A 25,605-nucleotide genomic window follows, 5' to 3' on the forward strand; every position below is an offset into this window, starting at 1 on the left:
TTTTTTTTTTTTTCTGTTATAGTTGTTTATTGTAATATTACTGTCCTTTGGCTGCTGTGATGCACAAATTACTGCATCTGTGGGACTAATTAAGGAATTCTGAGTCTGATTCTGGGTCAGTTCCTTCATATTTTAAACAGCAGCTACATTCCTAGGGTAGTACATTGGTCTGTCTGCAACTGATGCGGGTGATTATTCGCAATAGGTTTATCTACTATATGTACATTTGAACAACTCACTGAGTAAAAGTCTAAAAACCCACGAGATATAGTATTTACCAGACTCAATCCATTTGGCCTTTTTGTGTTCTAACATCCAGCTCTGAGACCAAATCAAATACTCTTTGAATCGGTGCCAAAATACATCAAACTGCACTTTGGAGACTTAAGATTGGAAATACTGTAGATGTACTGATCCACAATGAACAACTCTAAAAGACGTGCTCTGATGGGATTTAATGGCTTCGACCTTGAGACTGTCGGCTGTACCACTCTGCTACTCTGGTTTGATTTTTGAGGCTGATACCAATATGAATCTCAAGGAGTTTAAAAAAAATCAGATAGTGACATAGACTGCCCAATTGTAATTTTTCAAAACAAAAATGCACAAATTAAATGACATCCCTTAGATTTTCTGTTTGTTTTTTCAAATAAATGTAACTGAGACACATACTGAGCAGAACATTACAGTTGAAAAATGAACTGTATGTTATGGTGACACTGTCTGTGAATCACATTAAACTTCACTAACTTTTTAATCAAACAATAATGCCACTAATGCCAATATAGCTCCAATATATGAATATTAGCCAATATATGACCCAGTACATTTGTTTACAGCAACATCAGAAATAAAGGATCATTCAGATGGTGAAACGACAGCGGTGTAATAGGGTGGTGCCGCACAGGTAATTAACTTGTTCGTGCTACTTGCAGTAATTTCTTTACAATGCTAATGTTTTTGGCAACGTGCCCAGCTAAATTCACTGCATGGCGATTAAATTATTGAACGATTACAGGTGGCATGATTGATGATGATGATTGATCAATTGATCAATATTTAATGCTGTTTAAAGTGTCAGTTAAGTGAATTCCAGTTAAGTACAGTGAGCATCATTCTTCTAGAAACTGTAAAAGCCAACACCAACATTTATCAGCACTTTGCTTGCGGCGGATATTAACCTCCTACTCTACTGCTGTGGTTAAATTCTTCCATCCAAGGAGCTTGACTGTAGTATTAGACGATAGTTTGAGAAAATCCATTTCTCTCTCTCAGCCTTCCATCACATACTGCTTCAGCCAACTGGCTATCTAAGCAGAAAGGTACGATGGCCATCATGGTGGTGATGCTATGGTGGGTTGAGTAAGAGTGGAAGCACAAGTGGATAATTAGGGTCATCATGTAATTCCCTGGATGAACTGCGGAAGTGCCAGCGGACATGTGAATGGGCCAGGGAGGGGGAACAGAGGAAGGGGGAGAGAAAATGAGAATGAGGGAGCGGTGGGTGGTTAAAAAGTCCATAAGATACAGTATCATGCAAAGCAGCAGCTCGCAGGAGAGCTACTGAGCACAGGATGGCCTAGTTCACATTAACAGACAATTACAGTCTAATCTCAGTGGAGGAGAAATATAGCAAGGAACCACTGCAGGCCTATTCCTGTCCACAACTTCTGCTTACTTCATTACAGTCCTGGGCCAAACAGTACCCGCAAATATGATTTTCGGTCTCTGTTTACTGAATCAAGACAGTCAAGCCAAGTTGACAGTTTGAGAAAATAAACTAATATGATTTTCAAGATGCTCTCCTGCAACTGTAAACATCGATGTTCTGTGTTCTGTTATCCAGGGATGAAATGCCTTTTAAGACTTTTTCAAGTTTTCAAGTATGTGGTCCTGTGCAGAAGTAGGCTTTAAATAATAAAAAAATGGTTATTAGAGTGAGGTAGTGTAAACTACAGAACATTTTGCCAACAAGTAAGTGCCAATATGAAGTAAAAGAAACAAAAGAAATGTGGACATTGATGCATTAGAGCTAGACTAAATTGAGACATGGCTGAATGACAACAGAATCAAATGTTTGTGGCAATTCCGACCCCACAAATTTAAATATAAGACTATTCTATGACAGTTTTATAGAATTCTATTTATAAAATAGCATTTAAGACATTTTAAGACTCTTTAGAGGTGCAATTTGTAAGAATGTTATTGCTGGAGGTTAGAAGGAGGTTTGATTTTGATTTTATGTCAAAGACATCTTTGTATTGTTATGCAGAGATATCTCCTGAAGTTAGCATACTAACCAGCTACCTGTAGCCCATCCTGTCTTGTAATCCTGCTTTGCTAACACCCTTCTGCCTACACCCTGTTATTATCTCAACCCCCAATGGACCTCTTCTCTGCGTCAGTCATTCTCAAGAGAAATGTCAAAAATAACTCTTTTTTTTTTTTTTACTCTTCATATTTCCTACTAGTTTTAAAAGTTATGCATGCCAGCAGTGAGACAACGGGGTTTTTTTGATGTTTTAGACTTGTGATTTTTTGCGAGAAGGGAAGCTGTGGGTGAGGCAGCGTGAGCGACACATTTCTTGAAATAGAAATTTCCAAATTAAGATATGTTTTTGGTCAGCCAAATAATTTTCAGCTTCTCTGGATGTAAATGAGATGCTCTGTGGATGACGAGGGGACAGCTGTTTGTGTTGACAGAGAAACATGCAAGTCATTCTCCGAGAGCAACTCTCATCCAGTATATGGAAATCTATTCAAATTCATGACGCACAATGACAATAGGGTGGCATTTGTCACAGAGTAACACACATTTCAGCACACAGATAAAAATCATGGATATAAAGACACACACACACACACACCCTTCCTTATGGAGCTCCTAGGATTCCTCACATTCTGAGCAGGGGCCTGGGCATGCCAGCTGTTGGAATGTGACTCCTTCACACACACACACACACACACACACACACACACACACACACACACACACACACACACACACACACACACACACACACAGCCATACGTACGCTCATACATAGGCTCATACATTGAAACACGTACAGTACATATTAAGGGTGGAGGAATCCTATCTGGCCTCTCTGGATGTTCACTTAACACCAGCTGTTAATATATGGACTCATTTCTTTTCAGAATGGGTTATTTTTTGACGCTTCAATATTGTAATGTTGAGTCCAACGTGATACTTAATGTATATTCAATCTAAACTAAATGTAGATTAAATATGTATCTGAAATACACTGAAATAACAGATACAGCTTTCTTAATTCAGCTCGCTTTCTTTTCCATTAACTACTTGATCATAGTACTGAAGGTTCAGATTCAAAGCTAATTAAGTTCAAATGCTGAAATTTACATGCAATAATATGTTAAAACTACTAAACCATCCCTCTTCTTTTGATCGATCTTTGGCAGCAAAGTTTTATTTTGGCCTGACGTCAATTTACTAACAAAATTAGCATCATTTTGTGACAGTTAAGAGGCTGGAAATATGGTTGGTTTTTTTTTGTATTTTTAAAAAATACTATTAGAACAGTACGGATCGCGTACATTTCTCAAGGCCTAACAGCTCCCTTTATAGCAGCTGAAAATTTGACTACCCCCTACTAATCCAGATATTTCATTAAAATCTGCCTTAAACAGTACACACTCTTACCAGCTACCTAAATAAGCCTGAATTTATCATCGATTAAATTTTCTGCATAATATTTACTGAAATGTTGCAACGCTACAGAAAGCGAGAAAAAAAATATGTCCCTTTATCCTGAATCTGCACCAAAAGTTAATGGGATCAATTCTGGGCTGAGACCCATCCTCCATCAAAGTTTCGCGGAAATCCGTTTAGCTAAACAAATCCACACAGGTGAAGACATAACTTGGCAGAGGAAGTTAATCAATCGAAAAAGTTTCAGAATAAAATCCACTACTCCACTACTTCCAGCCTTAACTCATGCTGACTCAGCGACATAAATCCCATCTGTTTAACAAGAGAACATTACCAAACATGTGGCTCTCAACTGTCTTTCTCATATGTACATTAGACATGTGGCTGTGGGTGTTTAATGGTCCATCATAACACAGCAGAAGAGTCCACACACACACACACACGCGCGCGCGCGCGCGCACACACACACACACACACACACACAGAAAATAGCCAGAAACAAATGCAGAGGGACTGTTCACAGGTTCACAGTTCACACAGTGGTGTATCCTTGACACAGCTGGGTTGATCAAATAGATAACTCAACTGAAGAATGTGTGTGTGTGTGGGTGGGTGGGTGTGTGTCTGTGTGTAGGCTGTTGTCATGCCAGGCATACCTGTCTCCCCAACATCAAAGCCTCAGTCATGCACATTATCATAGCATGCAGGTCCCATAATATTCAATTCTGTTGCATTTCTTGTCGACAGTAACGTGATCTATGCGCTCATTTATAGAGAAGTCACTGTTTTCCTGTAGGACATGTTTGTGCAGGTGGTACTCGGTTACACAGGCACTACCTCACTCCAGATTTCCCCTTTAACTTCACGCCCACTTTTCTCTTTCCTTCTGAAGCGCAGCCAAATTACACTGAAAAAAATGTAAAGTCAGAGATAGAATGACTGCCACAACCGTTCTGCTTTCCTCACCGTAATATGCTCGTACTCACGGTCATAGTTCATGATGTTGGTAACCAAACAGAGGATTAATTATCATTACTGTAACTTCGGGTCACTTTGGGTCACATGTGAAAATGTCCTGAAGTTTTAAGGCTTTTTTTTTTAACATTTTGAACTGACTGTGGCTTTTCAGGAATAGATAAGAACACAGGATCTGTTTCTACGTTGAGAGATCAACTGACACTATTGGTTACAGGGCAAATTGAACACACAAAAGAATCATCAAGCAACTAACAGGTTTCAAGTTCAGGCACAGATTGTCTGTTCTTTTTCAACTGTGTTTCAGCAGCATTACGTCACCTTTTACCAGTCAAAGCACTTTCTTAAAGCATTTTCAACGTTTCCCAGTTACATAAATGTGTGCTATTTATACCTATCTATACCTATACATAAAGTATAGAAATATAATGAAATTGATTATTTCATTTCATCATGTTAAGATTGATATTTTTGACAAACAATCAAAATTATGTTGACAGAAGCAGGAGGAGACAATACCAAAATCCAAACCAGAAATGTTCACATAAGGGTGACTGTGAGCAGATGTAAACCAATTCACTCCCGAAGTATCACAGTTACAATTTTTAAATCAAAGCATTAAAATATATCCCTTATACCTTAAGTATGAGATACAATACAACAAAACTGTTAAAATACTGTATTAAAACACTTTGAAACACAAGCCTGCTCATGCCATCTGATGTCAAGTAAGTTTACCAATGACAGGTACTAGGCTGTTGTGTTTGGTCAAATGCTGATACCAGCTAGATAAAATGGGAAATCTAACATTATGTAGATAACAAAAGCAAATACAAAAACACAAAAGAAGCATGGGGCTAAGTGCATTTGTATTAGCCCTTTACTCATGATCAGCTAACCCATTATGAGGAATATCAGGGCTGCAATTACTTACAGCACCACACACAAACCTAAGATCAACAGAGATGGACATGGAACCAATACCGCTGCTAAAAACAATTACAAAGAAATCACAGAATTTTAATGCAAAATCCGTAATGTCAACACTGAGTCAAAGCATATGCCCAGCTGTATCATACTTTGACCGACACCATAAGGTCTTGGCGCTCTCTCACAGTTGGAACTGTTTGGACATGAAATTCCCAGAAGCTGAGGATAGCTGAGAACAAGTGAAAAAGATAATGCTGTGCTTACATGTACGGTCAGAGCCACACAGGCATGCCTGTTTCCCATTCTGTAGAATGAGGATTAGTGGAGTAATATTGTGTTGTTTTCTCATAACAAAGAAGGTATCACTTTTCACAGGGTCAACAAGAGCCACAACAAAGACACTTGTCAAGCCCAAAGGCGAGCCTTGTTCTGACACATGAAGAGACAGGTAGTAAGAGATATGAAACTATTTCAAAATCCTGGTTTGGACTTTGGAAAAACCCATCCTGCATTCCAGTTACAGAGTGGAAGATTACTTTAGCTAGATGTTCAACCAATCTTTCCACCATTTCTAGCCCGAGTAACCCCTCAGGTCATGACAAATTGCCATTCACATTTTCTGTTACATATCAATGACTGTTCCTGCCTTGACATGCTCACTCCAATAAAAAAAATAAAAATAAAAAAATAACATCCCAAGCTTGTCTGCACCTACCTCCAATGATCCTCGTCCTCTTTCTGGACCTGGACTGAATCTTTGTAAATCTCCCAGTGAAGTCACTTGGGTCAAACATATCCAGGGACAGCGAGGCAATACGCTCAAGAACGATCCCATCCTGGCCTTGGCACTGATTCTCTTGATCCTGTTCCTGACCTTGGCTCAGAGAGTGGCCATCACAGTGGTCTGAAGCTACGCTTTCAGCCGTGAGGCTGGTAGTGCTTCCTACATCTTCTAGAGACATGTCTCCACTATGAAGCCACTGCCTGTTAGTCAAAACTTGGCCATCCACAGAGCTAACAAGGAGACACTACATGATGGTTTGTAAAAATCAAAAACACCATTAGTAGAAGAAAGATATTGTTCCAGAAGAGCAACACTTTGGGGAAAAAAAGAGATTTAAACAGGCTGTTCAGGTAGTCCAACAATTCCAGTTTTCATTTTCCTCATCTCCTTTTTATCCTCATTTTGGTATCCGATTTCTTCTCAAAGGGTTTCCTCTCTTTATGTCGAGTTTATTCAATCCAGAGACAGTGAGCTCATTGCTTTGTTGTTATAGATACACGGCTCTCCTGAGAGTTCAGGTTCTCCCCTCAGGAGCCCCTTTCTCACTCTCCTGCCTTTGGATTGTGAAAAAAAATAAATCTTCCGTGTCTTCTTTTCTTTGAGAGGTAGTTTTATTTTCTGTAGAAGTTCGCCTGTCTTCTCCTGACGTGCCCTGTTTTTGCTCTCACCTGGTCTTTGTTTCTTTCTCTCTCTCTCTGTCTTTCTCACTCCTCCGAGACTCTGAGGCACAGCTCAGTTTCTCCACTCAGGTGGTGAACAAGGGAGGGATCCAATTCCAGGAACGCAGCTTGATTGGGTGGTTTGGGAAGTTTGGGTGGTTCTCTTATCCCCTCTCCCTCTCACCGTCTTCTTTTTCTCTCTGAGATTTTCTCTCCAGCTACTTTCCTCCTGTCACTACGAACTGTGTGGCAATAGAGAAAATTATGTCTTTCTTGTGTCCTCTCTCACCCACCTGTTTGCTTTTTTTTGTAGTAGCTCTACTCAGTAGTAGAGCACAGCAGAATGGCATGCATCTGCTTGATTCAGCCAGCCAACACATGGCATGTGGGTGTGAGTAAGAGTAATAGTCCCTGCACTCACTGGTCGAGGCTGTTTAGCCAGTTACAGTAACCTCAATGTGTTAATGGTGTAGGATTACTGAGGGCAGACACACCCCTTTACAGAAGGGGGAAACAAAGCCAAACACAAACAGGAAGAATCCTCAACAGGGACACACATTTTTTTGTGTTTATGTGAAAGTTGGATGTTTTTCTTGATTTGCAGATGTATTTCAAAGATACATTTGAGGTTGCGTTGTCAGCCAGTTAGAAATCTGAAACCACAGCTAGACAAACATACATTTAAAGACTCTTCTGACTCACCAAGGAGTCGGTTTTAAAAAAACAACAGCATGTACAGTGTCATGATTTAAAACAGCTAGATAAAAGTCCATTTTGGTGGCAAAAGCTTCCTAGCTCAAGTTTTGAGAACAGAGCAGAAATGACTCTAGGTTTCAAAATGCAAATTACCTCACTGCTGCTTATCTACAAAAAACAGATCTTAGAGGAAGTACAGTGCACTGTTTTGGTCTAGCCCTAATTACACATGGTCCTGTCATTCTGGCAAAATCACTCTCAATGCCAAAACAAGACGTGTCAACTTCCTGGATACTGTAAAAGCCATTTGACTAAACAAGACACGATTAACAGACACAGTGAAGGCATTTTTCGAAAGTTATGTCTGAGTAATTAATGAATTGTTATCATTATAATTATATTATAAGACATTTTATTGCGCTGCATTCCTTTTGCAAAGATCCTCCCATTTTGTCTTGTTTCAAAAATCCAGCTAAGCATTTTTCCAACAGCCCCAAAGTCACAGTCAGGCTGTAGCTGTTTGATTCAGCTCACTGCGGTTAATTTAGCCATAGCTTCGAAAAAACACGTCAAGCCAGCCGCGGCTTGGATTTTGATCCAGATAAAGGTTGGATCCAGAATTTCTGTTCTCCCTTTCTATTACATTTTACATCACATTCGCATCATTTCAATTTCTTAGCGGTGATGAATTTCAAGTCAGTTAACGATTAAAATGTTTCTTTCAATAAATGCATAATGATTCCAAGATCAATAGGAATAATCATGACTGACCAAATTGATCATGATTATTTTTACCATTATCAAGCAGCCCTACTAAAAAGTATGAGGTCCCGTACACACCAGGCAGTACAGCAGTGTAAAAACTCGAATGTGACCTTTCTTAAACAATTATCTTGTATATTTTTTTCTTTTTTCTGTTCTCTCAAATACACTTCATCCCATATTTTACACACCTTCTTTGCAGGCAGGGTATATCTCTGAGGAGACACCTACCCTGAGGTGACTTCCTGCTGTTTATGTCATTATTGTCATGACATCAGCTCCATTGAGTGCCCCACAGAGAGATCATGTGTGTAGGTGCAACAACAACACAACCTTCATGTCTTCTTTTAAAAGATGGCCACACAAGTTTGAGTAAAACATGAGTGAATAACTGGACAGTGCGTCTATGCTGTGATCTGTCATTGTCACAATGACCACCTAAACAAGTGACAAAATTGGTCATGACGATTTGATGTTTTTTGCTTTTTACCAACAAGTTTTAGGTTCATGCTCAGGTTTAGGTTAATTTATTTGCACATGCAGGTAGATTTGATTTGCAGCAGAAGAAGACAAGGCATCTGTCCTGACCCAGATTTTACAAACAACACTGGTTTCACTGGTTACAAAGAACAGAATGGATGAACACTGCACATGAAAACACAATGAAATCAGGAATTTTCTTTTTCCTTTAGAGAAAGCAGTTGTTTAAAGTTTTTAAATTTACATTTTTAACAGTTTGCCCCAGTTTCTTTAAATATGCTGCACTATCAACCATCTGTCAAGGAAATGGCTGAGGGTGGCAAACAAGCACAACTAGGCACCATGCCAAAGTCAGTTAGAGAGGCGTGCCGTCCCCTCGGGGAGTACAACAGCCAAGTATTAAGACAGACTCACTCACACATGAACACACACACACACACAAACAGGAGACTGTTTTTGTCCTTTCATTAACTGTCAACTGGGGCCAACCAATCAAAGAAAACAAACATGTTAACCAATCATCTCCAGGAATGTGTTGACACAGAAAATGTTGTGTGCTGGGGTGGTGATGGTGGCCGCAAAGGCTCTGACAATGTGAAAATATACAAATCTATACACCGACATATGTTTTTCAGGCTTTTAATCTGCATACTGTATGTTAACCTACAACCTGCTGAAATATATATTCTGACTGGCTCTGGCTGCACAGTGGTTAATGGATGATAATGGACATCACTTGGGTTATCTGACAAGCTACTCAGGTTTGTCGCTCTCTTGTTTGCTTAACCTGATTAGTCACTAGTGTTTCTACTCAATAGGTCAATCTCACTCTTCATACATCCAGGTTAATCCCATCTCTTCTTTCCTTTGCACTATTCTCAACTCTTTAATGTTAACAAGTCTACTGAATGTTTTTACATGCATTTAAAGACAGATGATGACATTGATGTGAGACACCGTAGGTGTATCTCTAATGAGACAGAACAGGAAGTCTCATAAATCTCCTCTAATAAATGTATTTCATTGTCTGAATACACAAATAAAATAAATCCCTGAAGGTCAATTCTCATGCCACATACACCACTCATCATAATTATTACTCCTCTATGATCCTAACCTCTATTCTTTTTTAGTCAGTAAGCACATAAATCAGCCCGGATATGAATTATGAGCCAAGCCATCACCTTCCACCCACTGTGCAGACAGGCTTTGGTTGACTGGGACAACTAAACACACCCAAACAGACACACAGACCACAGGGTCATGGCCTGTTCTTTACTCTGAAAAGCAAACAGCAAGTCCATCTTATGATTCCCCTCCCCTGCCCCAGTGCCTTTCTTTACCTCGCGAGCCTGCCTCACATTCTCTCTGAAAAATAAAACTATTTCCTCTCCCACGCAGAAGGAAGGTATGTGCCACGATCGCTTTTGGAGCTTATTATTGTCACAAACACTCATCTTTGCTTCTTTAGTTTCTTATCTGAACTGTTGTACTTAATCACCCACTGACCTCAATCATTTAGTTGTTATCTAGCAAAAGATGTGTATTTAAAGGAGCATCCATTACACATGTTAACAACAGTGGCTAGCTTTTGTATCTACGCTGCCACACCAACTCTGCTTATGCCTGGGTGTTTTTTGTATACATAACACTCATAAACAGAGTCATGTAGTTTATGCTGTTCAATGCACTGGGAGACAAAACAACCTCTCCATGAACGAATTCCATTTCCTCAAGTCAGGACTCTGCTGTTCACTTACATCAGAAGGAAAAAAAATTTCTTCTGATGACAATGTCAACATCTTGGCCAGAGAAGACAGATGGTTTTAAAGAAGGACAAAAGAATCCATCTATGTCAAATTGGAAGGACCATTGTTGAACAGAGGAGGTAGCCTAAGACATCACTTACCACCCACCTACAGTGCAGCACTGAGTTCCCTCCCCAGACAGGTCAACAGCCATTCACACCTGGGCTCACCAAGCTCCAACAAGCCACATGAGGGCCGGTTGGATCAAGGACCCACAAGTGATCCTTACTACTATGAAATTCAGAGCTCACACATGTCCTTAACAACTTTGTATGGATACACCCACACCGAAGTTAAAAGCCTGCAACTCCCTAACAGTTAGTATGAGCCGAAGAAGCCTCTTGGATGAGAGGTGAAAAACCTCCAAGAAGCTGAAACACATCCTGTTTCTTACAATACAGCACTTCAGTTCTGTATTCTTTTATCTTCCTTAAAAATTGGGTCAAAAGCAACCTCACCCCATGAACCACTGATTATCATCCTTCCACTTATTTAAATCACACCCTCTGAGATGTCAGCTACACCAGGAAACCTTTTATTTCTCCTGCCACTTAAATATGTTGGCCTGCCAACAGTTGGCCCGAATACACAACATGCTCAGCCACTCAGTCGAACAGTAGACCTGAGAAATTAACAAGTTTACTTTTGGCTTATGCACTTAAGCAAGACTGCAATTCAGGGGTTCACTGGGATGAATAATGAAAGATAGGAGTGCTCCACCACTACAATAATCAGTCTCTGTGTACAAAACAATGCAGCTTTCCATCACATACATTATTGTTACCAGTTGTAGCACAATAATATGCTTTGATCGAGAAAACATTTCCTGAACTTGTCAACACCAGCGCCAATAAAAATATGAATATAAATATATACTATATTTAGTGGGACATTTTGGTGGCTTTGTTGGTTAAAGCATGTACCAAGTAACAATGCCTACAGAGCCTTGTATATACCATCCTGTAATTATATATGTTTATGACATTATAAGTTATTGATCTATGGAAAAAAAAAGTTTTTAGGAATGTAAAAATTACTTTAAGGCCCAGTAACTGATACAATATATGTACCGTATACTGCATGTTTGTACTGGCTTTACACTGACTTCCTCATGCACTCAGGGTGCAGGACACACGCCTTGTTCTCAGAATGAAAGTGAAAGTTTGACTTATCTTTGCAGTGATTTACTTTTACTGCGCTGTACCTATTGACATGTTTTGGAGTCAGCAGTACATCCATTTATATGCTTGCTTTGCATTGTTTAATGTGTTAATGTCTTATGTTTAATGTATTTATATGCCTCTGTAAAGTACTTTGAATTGCAGTCTATCTATCATGATCGTTAGCAAATACCAGGGTGACAGTAGCCTGATTATCACACTAAACTGGCATTTCCCTTTTCCTTCACTTGAATTTTGGGGTGTCAATGTATAGATCTGGAACTGTGCTTACAGTATGGCCGTATCAAGTAGTACCTAAACATATTGTATACTGAAATTAATTAAAATTATTTTAGGTCTCTCACATGCTGAATCAAATATGAAATGTTAAAAATGTTAAATAGAAAATACTGGTAGAAATAACAGTTGCAGAAATAACAGTTGTAGAAATAACTGCCCTTTGCTGACACAACTGATCTTAGTATTAGTAATAATAATCAGTCTTGTGTCCTTCGCCTTTGTCTTAGCCCCATCATCGTCAGGCCTACAAACACTGGCTTTACAATGGTGCCCCCTTGAGTCCAACACAAAAATAATAATTCTGCTAAAGCACTCAGATGCCAGGCAGTCGGTTTTGAACACTTTTTTGTTATTTTTGTTGTTTATTTTTAGACTTTACTGTTCCTTTGTTGAGACAATCATCATTTTGGTCAGCCGCCTGCTTAAACTCTCGCTAGATTCTAGTTCCAGTAACTTTGGGAGGAGAAAGACAGCTCTGAGAAGTAAAATAAATAAAGTCTGTCCAAATATCAGACACATTTTTTCATCTATTGACATGGACATTAAAAAAACCTGTCAGTTATTGGGATTTGGAAAAAATGCACATTCATGCATTCATGCACACAATATTAGCCAGGAGTGGACGTCACACAGTACAGTATGCCCACCAGCATTTGCATACAGCTGGGTTATGTAACACTTTCTCTGGGGTCTCTAATGCATCAACAAACAGCCTCAGAGCTCCATTAAAATGTAACAGCGATGAAACAGCATTTTCTGAACAATTATCTGAAGTCCTAATTCAAACACACAAAACACACAAGCCCGGTATATTAATTCTCCGTCAAAACCCTCGTTATGTCAACACAAGGCTCATCAGATCATATAAAATAAACAAGTGTTCTGCTACTCTCAAAGTAATATCAGGGAGAAGATCTTGTCCATAAAACAAGAACTAACTTCGAGCCCCCCTGAGGCATAGTCAGTGAGGGAGTGCAGTCATAAGGAATGTGATGCTGTGTGTGTGTGTGTGTGTGTGTGTGTGTGTGTGTGTGTGTGTGTGTGTGTGTGTGTCTGCTGATGTCTCTGCATACGTGTGGACTTGTGTGTGTGCCTGGCAGAAACACCAGGTTATGTAATCCAGTGGGAGTGAGGTGCTGGGTGGTATCTATGGAAACAATGACAGCTAGGGAAAGATAGATAGTTCACTAGTTGGGAGTGTGGGAGGTCAAACTGTTTCTCCTCCTTTCACACAGGGGGGATGAAGCTCTACAACATCTTCACAGCAAATTAAGTGTTCGGTGGCCTGCAAACGTCACCGAGCAACAGAGCTGAGACAGCGCAGTGTGTCACTGGGTAAAAATGTTCCCCTCATGACCATGAACACGAACCGTGAAACACATAGCGACATGTATGACAACATTAGGCGTCCCTGCTTTGAGTCCAAGACATTTGTCACAATGTCATACTCCCCCTTTTTTCCCCGTATTTCTTGTTACTCTCAACTGCCTGCTAACAACTAAAGACAAAATGCCATGTTATGAAAATGTATTCAGTTTAGTCCTGTCATCCCTGATGAGCTGGTTGGATGATTTGTCAGGAAACTGACACTGCTGCAACCGCACTGAACCGCAATAACTTAACTACGAAACAGGATGTAGCTGGTGCATTCATCATGCAATCTAATTGTACAGTCTACATTTTTATTTTTTAAGCTGACAGCAAGATCATATTCAGGAATTCAGGGGATACCATGGAGGGCAATAAATCTGTGTAGATTAATCTCTTTTAGCCAGGTCGTAAAGATGTCAAGTGGTGTGAAATATTTCACGGGACTGCTAATTGTACAACTGGGGACATTTTTACCCCTTCAGTTCTGCTGCCTGACGTCAAGTGCGCATATGCCAGCGCTCAAATGACACTCGATTGTTTTTACAGTTTAACTATCAACTGTGCTGTCTATGTCTATGACACCAGCACACTGAAACAGTAAGTTTACTTGGAATTTAATAATCATGCATTTCCCTCAGCATCTTTTTCTGCAAGTTTTAATTTCAGTGCACATCTAACAAAATCCACCCCGATACTGATGTATACTTGATAGGCCGATAATGTTGATTGAGCTGTGACATATGCAGCGCTAGGATTAAAGGAAGAGTTGATACTTTTTTTTAATCTGTATATAATCTCTAAACATCTCGATCAATAAATCAAATTTTTAAAAAAAACAGACTGTGTCTGCAGCTGTCGCAGTCCACTAATCAGTCAATGACTCTGAAAGACTCTCATTCAGTAGCTGACCCAGTAACATTAGCACAAAGAGCTCCCCCATATCGCTGAGCAGTAACTGACATGCCGGGTAGTTATATGCTCGTGACTCTTTTACCTGTATTTGCATGATTGTGGCATTTAACAGAGGGATTGGGATTTTTTCCAGTTGGATGCTTTCAGTATCTAACTTGCTTATCAACACCAGCCAGTCAGTTATACCACAGAAGCACTCTTAATGCTTTGTGCAAAGGATTTTGAAATGTTTTCACTTAAAAGGATTATATGGGTCAAGAAAACTCTCTGACCCTGGCCCAGTGGACCACCCAGAGTATTATTGTTCACTTCCACATGCCTACATGTTTAGAAAAGATTACATTTTAGTAGGAAATCCTAATTCCTCACAGTCTTTAAAATCCTTTAACATAATCTGGCTCATCTCATTTCTTCTACCTTAAGTCATCCTGTGACAACTTAATGAAAATACTTGTGTAAAAATAAAAACTTAAAGATGTGGGGGAAAAAAATAGACCAGTGATTGAACCGATAACCTCTTGATAGGTTTTGTAAATTGGGGACATGAATGGGAGAAGAATCACAGCGCCGTGACACCCATGACACGCTGTCTGTGTAGCACAAGTCCAGACACAGAACAATGGAGTAAACTGGGTCGCCGTTGCTGGCTGGCTGTGCCAAACAGCTGGAGAGATGGAGAAGTATGATTGAGTCATGAGGAAGGAGGGGAGGGGAGGGTGATGAAAAGGCAGGAATAGGCCTAAAATAGGAGCATGATCAGATTGGGCTGGGGGACGAAAACTAGGCGAGGTTTGATCATCCTGATACGTGCTCATTAACTTCACAGCAAACCCGTTGAAGTATGTGGCTTTTCATCGCATCACTATGCCAACACAGACAAAACAAACAAATCAATTTGTGTGATTTCATTTTCTGCCAGATGACAAGAAATGAAGGAGCCCAGTCCACAGAGGTGGCACTGCCTGCTGTCTGGCCTTGTACTGTATGTGTGTGTGTGTGTGTGTGTGTGTGTGTGTGTGTGTGTGAGTGTGTGTGTGTGTGTAAATAATACATGCTGTAACATTGGCTTCCTCTCACAAAATGTTCAAGCTGACTCCTGAGCATCTCAGCTGCAGAATAATAAAGTGCCCAGCTACTCAAGCGGGATGATTCGCACCAGTGGAGCAAAAACCAATTTGAGTTTCGCGATTTGACGACTGTGTTTAAATTCACAACCCATAACCATGTAATCATCGTCACAATGAGGAAAAACATCACACCAGTGAGTGGTCCGGAGGCTCAGACCGTGGTGCCAGACAGACACCATATGTGAGAGACCTGCGTGTTGCAATGTTGCGTTTGCACTACGAGATGTTATATATTTTATAAATGCCGCCAAATTGTATTCATTTGCTGGAACTAGCGATCCTGCCATGGCTTTTAATTCATTCATCTACGCTAACTAGCTGGGGGCTAGCATGTATTTTAGCATATTATCTCCCACCGCCATCACGAGTGAGTATTTACAATCACCGTCGCTGTTAACATAAAGACTGTTGCTAATCTACCTCACAAAGCAGCGCGGCATTGTTCGTGGCGCGAGCGCCGCTAAGGAGAGGTGTACGCGTGTTCAGCTTGGTCACAGTTTCTTTTAAACGATGTAAAGGGTGTCGACCACTGTAACCAGCGATGCCTGCAGCTAACTCGGTAGCCAGCGAGCTAGTAAAGCCCCCTGTGGTAGTTATATCGATGTTATATCAAGACATTGCTCGGCTGCCTTTGTATCAACACAGAGCCATCAAACCCCGTCATACCCAAGCACCAGTGCGACATAACTATGAACGGTACCTTTTCTGCGTCGACCTCGGCGACTACAGGATCATTTCTTGGCACGGGTTCTTTGTTTATGTGATTTTGTGGCTTGTTTTCATCAATCCGTCTCGTCTCTCTCCTCCAGGAGTCGTGCCGCCCCGGCTGACAGCGCTACTGTTCGGGATGACAGGGCCCCGCCCTTAGCAACCAATCAGTTACCGACGTTCTGGAAAGGGAGGCAAAGAACGTTTCCTATTGGTCGGCGGCAGTGTCAGTCCATGTGTCGCTGGGGGCGTCCCTCGGTCCAAGGGCAGGACACCTGCTATGGAAGGATGCTGAGCGCTGCAGGTGCGGTCAATTCAAGTGATGAAGGAGCTGTAGAAGACAACTGAAAAGACATGTTGTAGTGTGATAGCAGATGCTTTTACCGCAAGCAGCTGGAAAATAAAGAAACAGAAAGATGGCTTATCTTGTTATCTTGTTAATGTTGTTTTGTTCTGGGGACCTCATTTATTCACAGCTCATTTATTCAGTCATGGCAAAAAATCTATATTTCTACTATATGCATTTATTTTATAACCTTATTAATATTGTAAATATTAAAATTCAGAGTTTGAATTTCTTCTCCAAAGCTACATAGCGCCCCATTAAAGAAAATATAATGAATAGCCCAGTTGAATAGTCGTACAAAGCAAATCCACCTTCAATAATCGAAACCATCACTTTATTCAAAATTGCACTTTTTATTTCATTACATTCATTTTAACAACAGAGCAAACTGAGATCATTGACACTTTACACATTATTGATATAAATCATCTGATCAATTATGATGTGTTATTGTGGATTAAGCTACAGTACAGAACAACAGTGGCGATGCTTACACATTAATGCATCACTTATGATCTATTTTTATCATATATATGCCTCTAATATGCCTATATACGCATGGCTTTTCTGCATAAATGAGAAGTTTTAATTTCAGTATCTTTTGGTGCTAATGATTGTGCAATTTGTTTCATGCAAGACTGTGCACTAAATGATCCTAATTAATGCCGAGTTTGCTTCCTAAGCTATTAAAATCATGTGACATTTGTTGGAGTCAAACAAACATGTTTTCACTCATCTCTAGAACAAGATTTGTTGACCAGGGCATTTCTGCATCGCTAAAGATCTTAAATACAATGCTGTGTTGTCACAGATTTCACCTTTAACAAAAAATTGCAGCTTCTTGTTATGACAACTTGTAATCTTGGTTACAGGAGCACTTCCTCCATCACTGCAACTTTACATTTCTAACAGCTCTCATGAGATTTTGGTAGCTCATGGGAAATGTTGAACTTGAATGCCATGTACAGTGGTATTAGTAGCAGTTAGAAAATGCTTCTTGGCTTTCAGCTTTTCAAAATAACAGATGAAAGACACTGGGAAGTGGGGCAGTGATCCAGCTCTCTCTTAGGTCCATTTATGGTGCTTCAGTAATTTTATAGAAGTATTGCTTGATCAACACATTGTGTGTTTGTCTGCGTGCATGCAAATGCTGGGGTTGTATTAGTCAGCTTTGCTCCTTTGAAAGTGCATTGATGGATATCTTACTGAGTACAGGGATATAAGTTTGTTCTTGACTTTTTATTATTTCAGTGAAGGACACATCTCTGTGGGAAGATACAAAATTCAACAACTTGATGCCTTCAAACACAATGATATACAAAACATACACAGAGAGGAGAGCTTGGTAGAAAAATGGACAATCATTACGGTTCTCTTCACAACTCTACACAACTTTTGTTGTCTTTGTTCTGTTCTTTAACTGTTACCTGGCTGCTGATGATTGCCAGTAATTCAAAGCAACTGTTGAAAGGCAGCAGAAACAATGGCATATTACAACTGGTTATAAAAAAAGGTAGAAAAAGAAACGCAAACCAAAGTTAGAACAGTCCTAGTGGTCCAATGAGACCAGTGACAGCAGAGCTAAATTCTACTACTTCCTCATGGATCAGCTTTGCGAGTTCAATGCTACATTTAGACAAACGTCACACAATGAGGAGGTCTGAACAAAAAAATGGTATGATTCGATTGGATGACAGTGCTGCAGCGTAGAGCATATACTGTACATGCAGTAACAGAGCAAAGTTGCATGAAAGACACAAGTGGGCAAAAAAGTCAGATTTCACCCATTTTATCAGGGCAACAACAGAAACGGGCATCAGTGAGGAAACAGAAAACTGCTGCCTCACATAACCGATGCAAAACATTCAATGATTGTCGGTGCCCTCGTACATGTAAAGTCATTAAATATATGTAGTACCTACAGTTACAATTCTGCCTTGATTCAATAACATCTAGATCTCATTTTTGTCCAGTCGTCAGGATATAATGTTAGCAGTCAACGTTTCCACAAACCACAGACACATCCAAGTTTGTGCACATTAAAGACTATCATATTGACATTTTTACAAAACCTGTCATCTCATGTTCACATGACATGTTTATTACATAGCTTTCATATTGGAACATGGTGGGGACAGCGGTGGAGTTACAGGTGACAGTGGCAGCAGTTCGAGTCCACCTTTCAGCATTTTTTAAGGGGCAAGCAACCGGATATTTTTGTCAAGGGGCTACGTTTTAACATTTGTAAGCATAACACCACAGGATAAGTCGGGGACAATTTCCAGCCATATTTGTGGCAAATGCTGACCCGACCATGACCGGGCTTTTTGTGCCTTAAAATCCAGCTAGAGCACAAGCACAGTGTTGAGACAAGACTTAAGGAATAAGAAACTGAACCCAAACAAATGTAAAGCTGCGACATAAAGAAATGTAAAATTCCAACTTATCGGTGGTTTTGCAGAAATTTAACTAGCTAATGCTTATTCTGACTTATTCTGTAAAGTGGCCTTTTATTTTTTTACATAATTCAAATTTAGGCTGCCATTTTTTACCATATTTTCTACCACATGGCATTTTGTAAATAATAATTAAGAAGAAACATGACTCAAAATATGGTTAGTCATTTCATGAGTTACATTTATATAATCATTTTTGCATGATCACACATCACGCTCGAAAGCAAATGTCTCTCTCTCCTTCGCAGCTTCAGTTCCACATTTAAGTAAAGAGGAGGCCGTGGGAAGGGAGCATCACAGAAAAAGAAACTAATCAGGACAGTGAATCCCACAACTGACAGATTAAAGAGAAGTTACTAGAAAGAGAAGACAACAAAAGCTGAGACAGTAAGCAGAAATACAGAGGGAGGATGTACAGAGCCTCCTTAGTGTAAGGGACCATTTCAGATGGCACAATACATACATGTTATCAACTGTGTTATGCATTTCAATCGCGTCAGAAAATATTAAAATGGCGTGTCAAATTGACTTAGTATTTGCATTTTAATTGGTAGATGGCATGCAAATCTGAACAGAATTTTGGCACTTGAATTTTAAATGTGTTTTTGTGCAAATAAAAACAAAACAAATATAGCAGCTGATTTGCATTTTGATTCGCGTCGCGCCAGCGCTATGATTCCAAGAATCGTGTTTGGGTGCCAGGTTTTATGCAGTCCGAGGCTCGTTCTCATTGTTTTTTTGTTCAAGCTGAAACCATTTGTCCTCAGCGACCGATGAGCGCTACATCTTTCACGTAATAAGCTTCATCCTGAGCTCATTAAATAGAAAATATTGTCTGTGAGATAAGAGGGCTATTTGGTGGCTTGTCTCACAGCATCTGCTTCTACTCCTCTGGCTCCATGAGAAGGGGTAACCTAAGTAAAAAGTGATGTGCGGAGTATCAGTTGCACAGTTTATGCTTGTATCCATGCTTTCATCTGCCTCCTCTTCTCTGTTCCACTTTTCTGTAACCTCAGCTAGAACAATAACATCAATGCCAGATAAGCGTGCAAGCATGGGTGTGACTGGGGCTTGAGTGGTACGAAGCGTCCTCCTTAGATCGTAAGGTGAGTGGTTTGATCCCCGGCTCCTTGTGCCCTGTGTGACGTGACTTTGAACAACACACTGAAGCCCAAACTGCTTCCTGCGTGGATATGTTGCGGGCAAAAACTGTAAACTGCTTTGGGCAGAAGGATGATGAGAGGGCTCAGTGACTGATAATCTGTTCCACTGTCAGTTCATTCTCATTAAAACAATAATCAGAGCCTCAGTATTTAAGCAGCAACGGGGCTCTCCACCTGTAATTTTGCCAGTAAAAGCACCCGCCTCCCTCAGGCGTAGCGAGGGTCTGCGCGGTTTGTAGACACCCGCTGGGGGTAGGCATGCCGCTGGAAGCCTAGAACCCGATGGGTCTCCATGAAGCTCGTGGAGGAGGTTAGGCTTTTGCGGTCTTTTTTCAAGGTGTGTCTTCTCTGCCAGCGACAGAGGAAGACTTCCACCTGCTCTCTGAAGAAGCTGGTGGTCAAGGTGTACACGATGGGGTTCAAGGCACTGTTGATGGGAAGGATGAAGATGACCACCCAGCTGGAGATTGTGCCTAAAGGGGAACAGAAGCAGAGGTGTGTGAATTTTAAAGCGGCACGTGCCTGTTTACCATGCAGTTACAAAAGCATAGGGCTTCACCATTAGATCCCAGTGATCTATGGTTGAAGCCCTATGTGTGGCAGGGTGACTTTGTATTTAAACACAGGGGGGGATTCTGTTCTTACCAGGTATCTCCACCTCCAATAGTGAGAGGACCTTCACCAGAAATATGGGAATCCAGCAGAGGGCGTCAGAGAACACTATGAAGAAAAACCTGTTGGCCACAGCCACGTCCCTGTGCAGTCTGCTCCTCAAGTCTGTGGCATTGATGCCAGTTTTATAGATGGAGTAGAACATGGCGGAGTAGGACAGGACGATCACCAGGAAGGCCACCAGGTTCAGACCTAAAGGAATGCACAAGCTATTCAGATGCTTTCCTGTAGTCAAGTCAAGTTTATTTTCTGGAGGCACATTTAAAACAAGGACAACACAGCACAGGAAACACAGGAATTCTCCAGATAGCAACGCAAGAACACAGGATGTACAAGTATCAATACGTGAATGCTTCATTACAGCTCAAAGGCCTGCATTCAAAAACCCACTAAATTCAAAGTACAGAGGTATTATCAACAAAATGTACTTCAGTATAAATGGTAAAAGTACCGGCTCAAGTGATTTATTTTTACAGATGACACGAGAGTCAGTTAGTGAGCATCATTTTAAGATTGCACTAGGTCAAGGTGGAGCTACTTTTGATCACCACTCACTCACCACACCTATCTTTACCCACCTGTGGCTTGTGCTATCTGTCAATAATCTGAGGGGTTGTGAGATGATTAATGTGGTAGCAAAGAAGAACAACCAAAGTTCTGCTTCACAGATTGGTGTTTCTAATCTTAGCTCATTTTCTGACATCTTTAATAATTGTACCTCTTTTGGGCCTCAAAAAACAGACAGATACATCTATTTTTAAAATGTGTAAAACTGAAGAAAACAAAACACTATAATGAAAGCTTTAAGAAAAGAGGCTAATAAGAGAATGAAATTGGTATGAGCAGAAGACCTTTACAGTACATTCAAATAAAGAAATTGTATGCATTAGAGGTAGGTTTTATTTCATTTTTGCCACATTGCACACAACACAACCTTCACAACACCACAAGACTCACTTCAACCTATCAGAGCAGACGTAGCGAGACGAAACAACCGAGATGATTTAACAAGATATAAACAGACACGGGGGGGAAACTCAAATGGGGGGAAATGGCATATAAGTGTCTCTTATCTGCGGAGACTCTGCAGCCCTCAGCCTGGATTTTCTTATTTTGTTTGTTGCTGTGGTCAGGATGATTCACAAATCCAAGAATGACGGTATTTGACATCCTTAGAATGAGACTGAACAATCAATAATCTGTCTGACGCATTTATGACCAGCTCGGACAAATCCTACTCACTATATCATTAAGTTTAATAATCTTTGAATTATAGTACTATAAAATAATTATTACATTAATATGACATGATTTTCAGTGAGCTTCAGTTAGATAGAATGTCCTTCAGAGGGACACGTTTTACTTTTATACTTATAGTACACTTCCTTCGAAGCCTGAACTTTCTGACTTTTTACTTGAGTAAAGAAGTTGAAATAGTACTTCTACTTTAACCAGTCTTTTTTTTTTACACTAGTAACTGTACTTCTACTAGAGTAAAGAATAGGTGCACTTTTGCCATCTCTGAAAATAGAAATGTTCAAGTTAAGGACAAACAAGTAAAGACCTAAATAAAATTCCACCACCGCATATGTGCGCATACAACACAGGTTTGCAGGTAAGCTATATATAGTACACTTACTCAAACACACATGAATTTTTCATATGAGCATACACAGAGTGTTACAGCATTGTATAGAGTGTAGGAAACGCTGGTGATGAATCACAAACTGAGGCACCTTGTGAATTATTTCACTGGTTTCTTATTTTAATAGCTCAGTGACCCTGGCACCCTTTTAGACAGAATACCCCCCTTATTCATTCATCACAGACTTCAATGGATCCTCAGTAAGAACACTGAGTAATAAGAACCTAGACTAATTGTGCATTGTTGAAGGAGCCAGAGTGTTTGCCGTGTATTAGCCCAATCTAATGTGCACCGTGTCCCCTTTTCTGTTAATTGATGTGTAACAACGCCACCTAAAATGGGACCAGGCTGCTCTTCACACTTTTAACATTTAAAGTAGTGCATTTGCATACCGTGATTTATTTTTTTCTGTCTTTAGAGCATGAACATTTCACCAGCTTCACTGATTGGATGCAGAGGATTTGGAGGTACCCGCAGGTGATAAACAAAAATGAAAATCAGTATTCACTGCGGAATGAGCTGTCCTGAAAAAAAAAAAAAAAGCGTAATTTTTTTTTCCATCAATTTACCCAGAAATATGCCTGTGGAATATCCTTTGGCGGTGGGTTTTTCTTGCCTGTCAGAGTGAAGGGGAAAGCAGACCCCATTACGTCCGTAGTAGTTTCCAAACACATCCTCGTTCATGAGGGGCACAGCGGCAATAATGAACCCCAGCAGCCAGATAGAGGTCAGGATCACCTGGTAGCAGAGACAACAAGTTACTTAGAAATTCTTTGCTCTGTGTCTAAGACTGGACCTGCAGAAATAGAGATTTTTGGAAAGGATGACACAGACACCCATGTTAGCTTCTAATCAGGTTGCGTCAGTGTGCGTCGCATCATTGGCAAATGTGAACTTGGAGCATTATCTTTTGCACTGACAGAGTGGATTTTCTATTGTCTTTAATTGTTAGGATTTCTGACAGAGATCTCTTGGAAAAAAGTAATATAATAAAAATATAAAAAAAAATATATAGTATCACTACAATCTAGTTGATTCCATGTATTTATTTCAGTCTAGTTGTCAGCTGTTGACTCACTTAGTTGTTTCAAACCAGACCTCAGTCTAGACTCTCCAATAAAGAACGTTTATTGGCAGAAAATGCTCTGCTCTTAGTATGAGACTCGACTTTTCCATTTGTTTTTGATAGAAACAAGAGAACAGAAACAGCTGCTGACAGTGCTTTAATAAAAAAAACAGCATTATCCCTGTTTCCCTGCTTCATTAAAGTTTGTCCTGTAAAATTAAACAAACAAAACACAGAGCATGTGACAAGTCCTGTAATATGCCTTTTCAGGTGTGTGTATGGATGGAGGTTACTTCTGAAATGGTGCAAGAAAGCCCATCCACACAGAGATCCTTTTGGTTTTAAAAGTCCTTTTTTAAAATACTGCTGTACATGTGAGCCAGACAGCAAACAAAAGCAAGAAGAGCATTAATATTATTGGACATTTCTTGTCAGCTGATAACCCACACGGCTGTGAATAAGGCAGTGATTGAATCCATAAACGCTTTGGCTGGTAGAGTTCTCCTTCTGGGTAAAAGTGTCAAAAACTAACAGCTGTTTTAATGAGAATATTGATAAATAACTCCTGAACAGCTGTTTTCACACACAAGGTGAGTCAGCTGACAGCAGAGTTGTCATTTAATAAGATTTGTATCAGTAATTTCAAATAAAAGCTGGTGTTGCGCGCAGTCTGTGACCCAAGCTGAAATGCTGCACCTGCTCAAATGAAACAGCTTTTCTAACTCTCCCTTGCTAGAAGTAGGATCCGATCAACAAAATAATTGCTAATCTGTTTCCATAGGTAGGTAAAGGCCACAGAGTGAAACATAATGTTATAACGGGTAAGGTACTGTCTTTCTCTATGTGAAAAGTGCCCCTGAGATAACTTCTCAGGGCACTTCTCAGCGCTATATAAAACACATTCAATTGAATGCCAAGTACAGTGAAGTACTACAGAAGACCAAATCCAGTGTTTTCACAACATTTGGTTGTATGATTTTTGTACACACAACCGACAGCTGCAGCGAGCAGCTAACACTGTTGTTTCTTCAGAGATTTTTTACATAAAACATCCAAAACAAATAAAAGGAGAAGATCAAATTCATGTGAAATTAATTAGTAGGTTGGCTCACTCCTGTCTGAAGTTTGCCCGGGCGCAGGTTGCTGAAGGGGAACACAATGACCAGAAACTTCTCCAGAGTCAGGTAGGTCAGGAGGAGAACAGACACCTGAGGAGAAACATGTGCATTTCATTTAAACCATAATCCACTTACGGTCGCGCCACTGCTGACCGCTTTTCAGAGCAAACCATACATTTCTCAGACTGATTTCCTTCCTTCCAGACAGACATCGAGTTTGGCTCAAGCTAAAACGATTCCTAATCATATCAGTAACATTAATCTGCTGCACTGTCAAACATGTTCTAATGCTGTCTCCTCCTTGTCTGTGCAGCTAAGAGTCAGATACTGAAAGCAATCTCAGAAGTCCCCGTTCCCTTCAGGAGAGTGCGCTCGAACCTGTGCATGTGTGGTTCCTGCAAGACGGACGGTAATCTTACGTTACCTCTGAGGACAGCATGGCCAGGAAGCCAATGGTCCGACACTCCACGCTCTCCATCCAAAGCAGGGCGTGACGATTGTACTGCCCACGGAATTTAACGTCAAACACCCCGACGAAGAAAAGGTACACGCCCATGAGGCAGTCTGCACCTGAAAAACAAGAAATGGGTCCATTTAGAGAGAAAAGATCCATCTGGCAGCTTCTGGCACTCACTGCAGCCAGACCCTAAATCTCTCATTAAAATGCACACCACGGAAAATCACTTCTAATCCCTTGTATGTGACGTGGCTGTGTGCAGGTGCATGACCAAGTGGGTGGCTGAGAAGTCACAGGGTTAACATACGACTCGAGTCAG

At 40.3% G+C, this 25,605-nt stretch overlaps 2 protein-coding genes across 13 annotated transcripts in view; both read right to left on the reverse strand.

The window, feature by feature from the left end:
• Nucleotides 1-16,501, reverse strand: part of fryb (furry homolog b (Drosophila)) — a 62,825-nt gene extending 46,324 nt beyond the window's left edge. For 2 of the 7 annotated variants that reach the window (XM_037119077.1, XM_037119071.1), the window contains exon 1: nt 6,312-7,171. In XM_037119077.1, the coding sequence (XP_036974972.1) occupies nt 6,312-6,558 (247 nt within the window). In that variant the 5' untranslated portion in view covers nt 6,559-7,171. Of the gene's footprint in view, nt 1-6,311; nt 7,180-16,355 lie in introns of those variants that run through there. The other 5 variants (XM_037119075.1, XM_037119068.1, XM_037119070.1 and 2 more) reach the window with 5 other exon arrangements.
• Nucleotides 16,502-17,929: 1,428 nt separating this feature from the next.
• The window catches only part of rxfp2a (relaxin family peptide receptor 2a), a 37,122-nt gene continuing 29,446 nt past the window's right edge, over nt 17,930-25,605 (reverse strand). For 4 of the 6 annotated variants that reach the window (XM_037120262.1, XM_037120263.1, XM_037120264.1 and 1 more), the window contains 5 exons: nt 25,254-25,399; nt 24,824-24,919; nt 23,215-23,383; nt 20,974-21,192; nt 17,930-20,801 (listed from right to left, as the gene is read on the reverse strand). In XM_037120262.1, coding sequence (XP_036976157.1) covers nt 20,536-20,801; nt 20,974-21,192; nt 23,215-23,383; nt 24,824-24,919; nt 25,254-25,399 — 896 coding nt within the window. In that variant the 3' untranslated portion in view covers nt 17,930-20,535. Of the gene's footprint in view, nt 20,802-20,973; nt 21,193-21,291; nt 23,170-23,214; nt 23,384-24,823; nt 24,920-25,253; nt 25,400-25,605 lie in introns of those variants that run through there. The other 2 variants (XM_037120267.1, XM_037120266.1) reach the window with 2 other exon arrangements.

The sequence above is a fragment of the Acanthopagrus latus genome, chromosome 13 (assembly GCF_904848185.1).
Source record: "Acanthopagrus latus isolate v.2019 chromosome 13, fAcaLat1.1, whole genome shotgun sequence".
NCBI lineage: Eukaryota > Metazoa > Chordata > Actinopteri > Spariformes > Sparidae > Acanthopagrus > Acanthopagrus latus.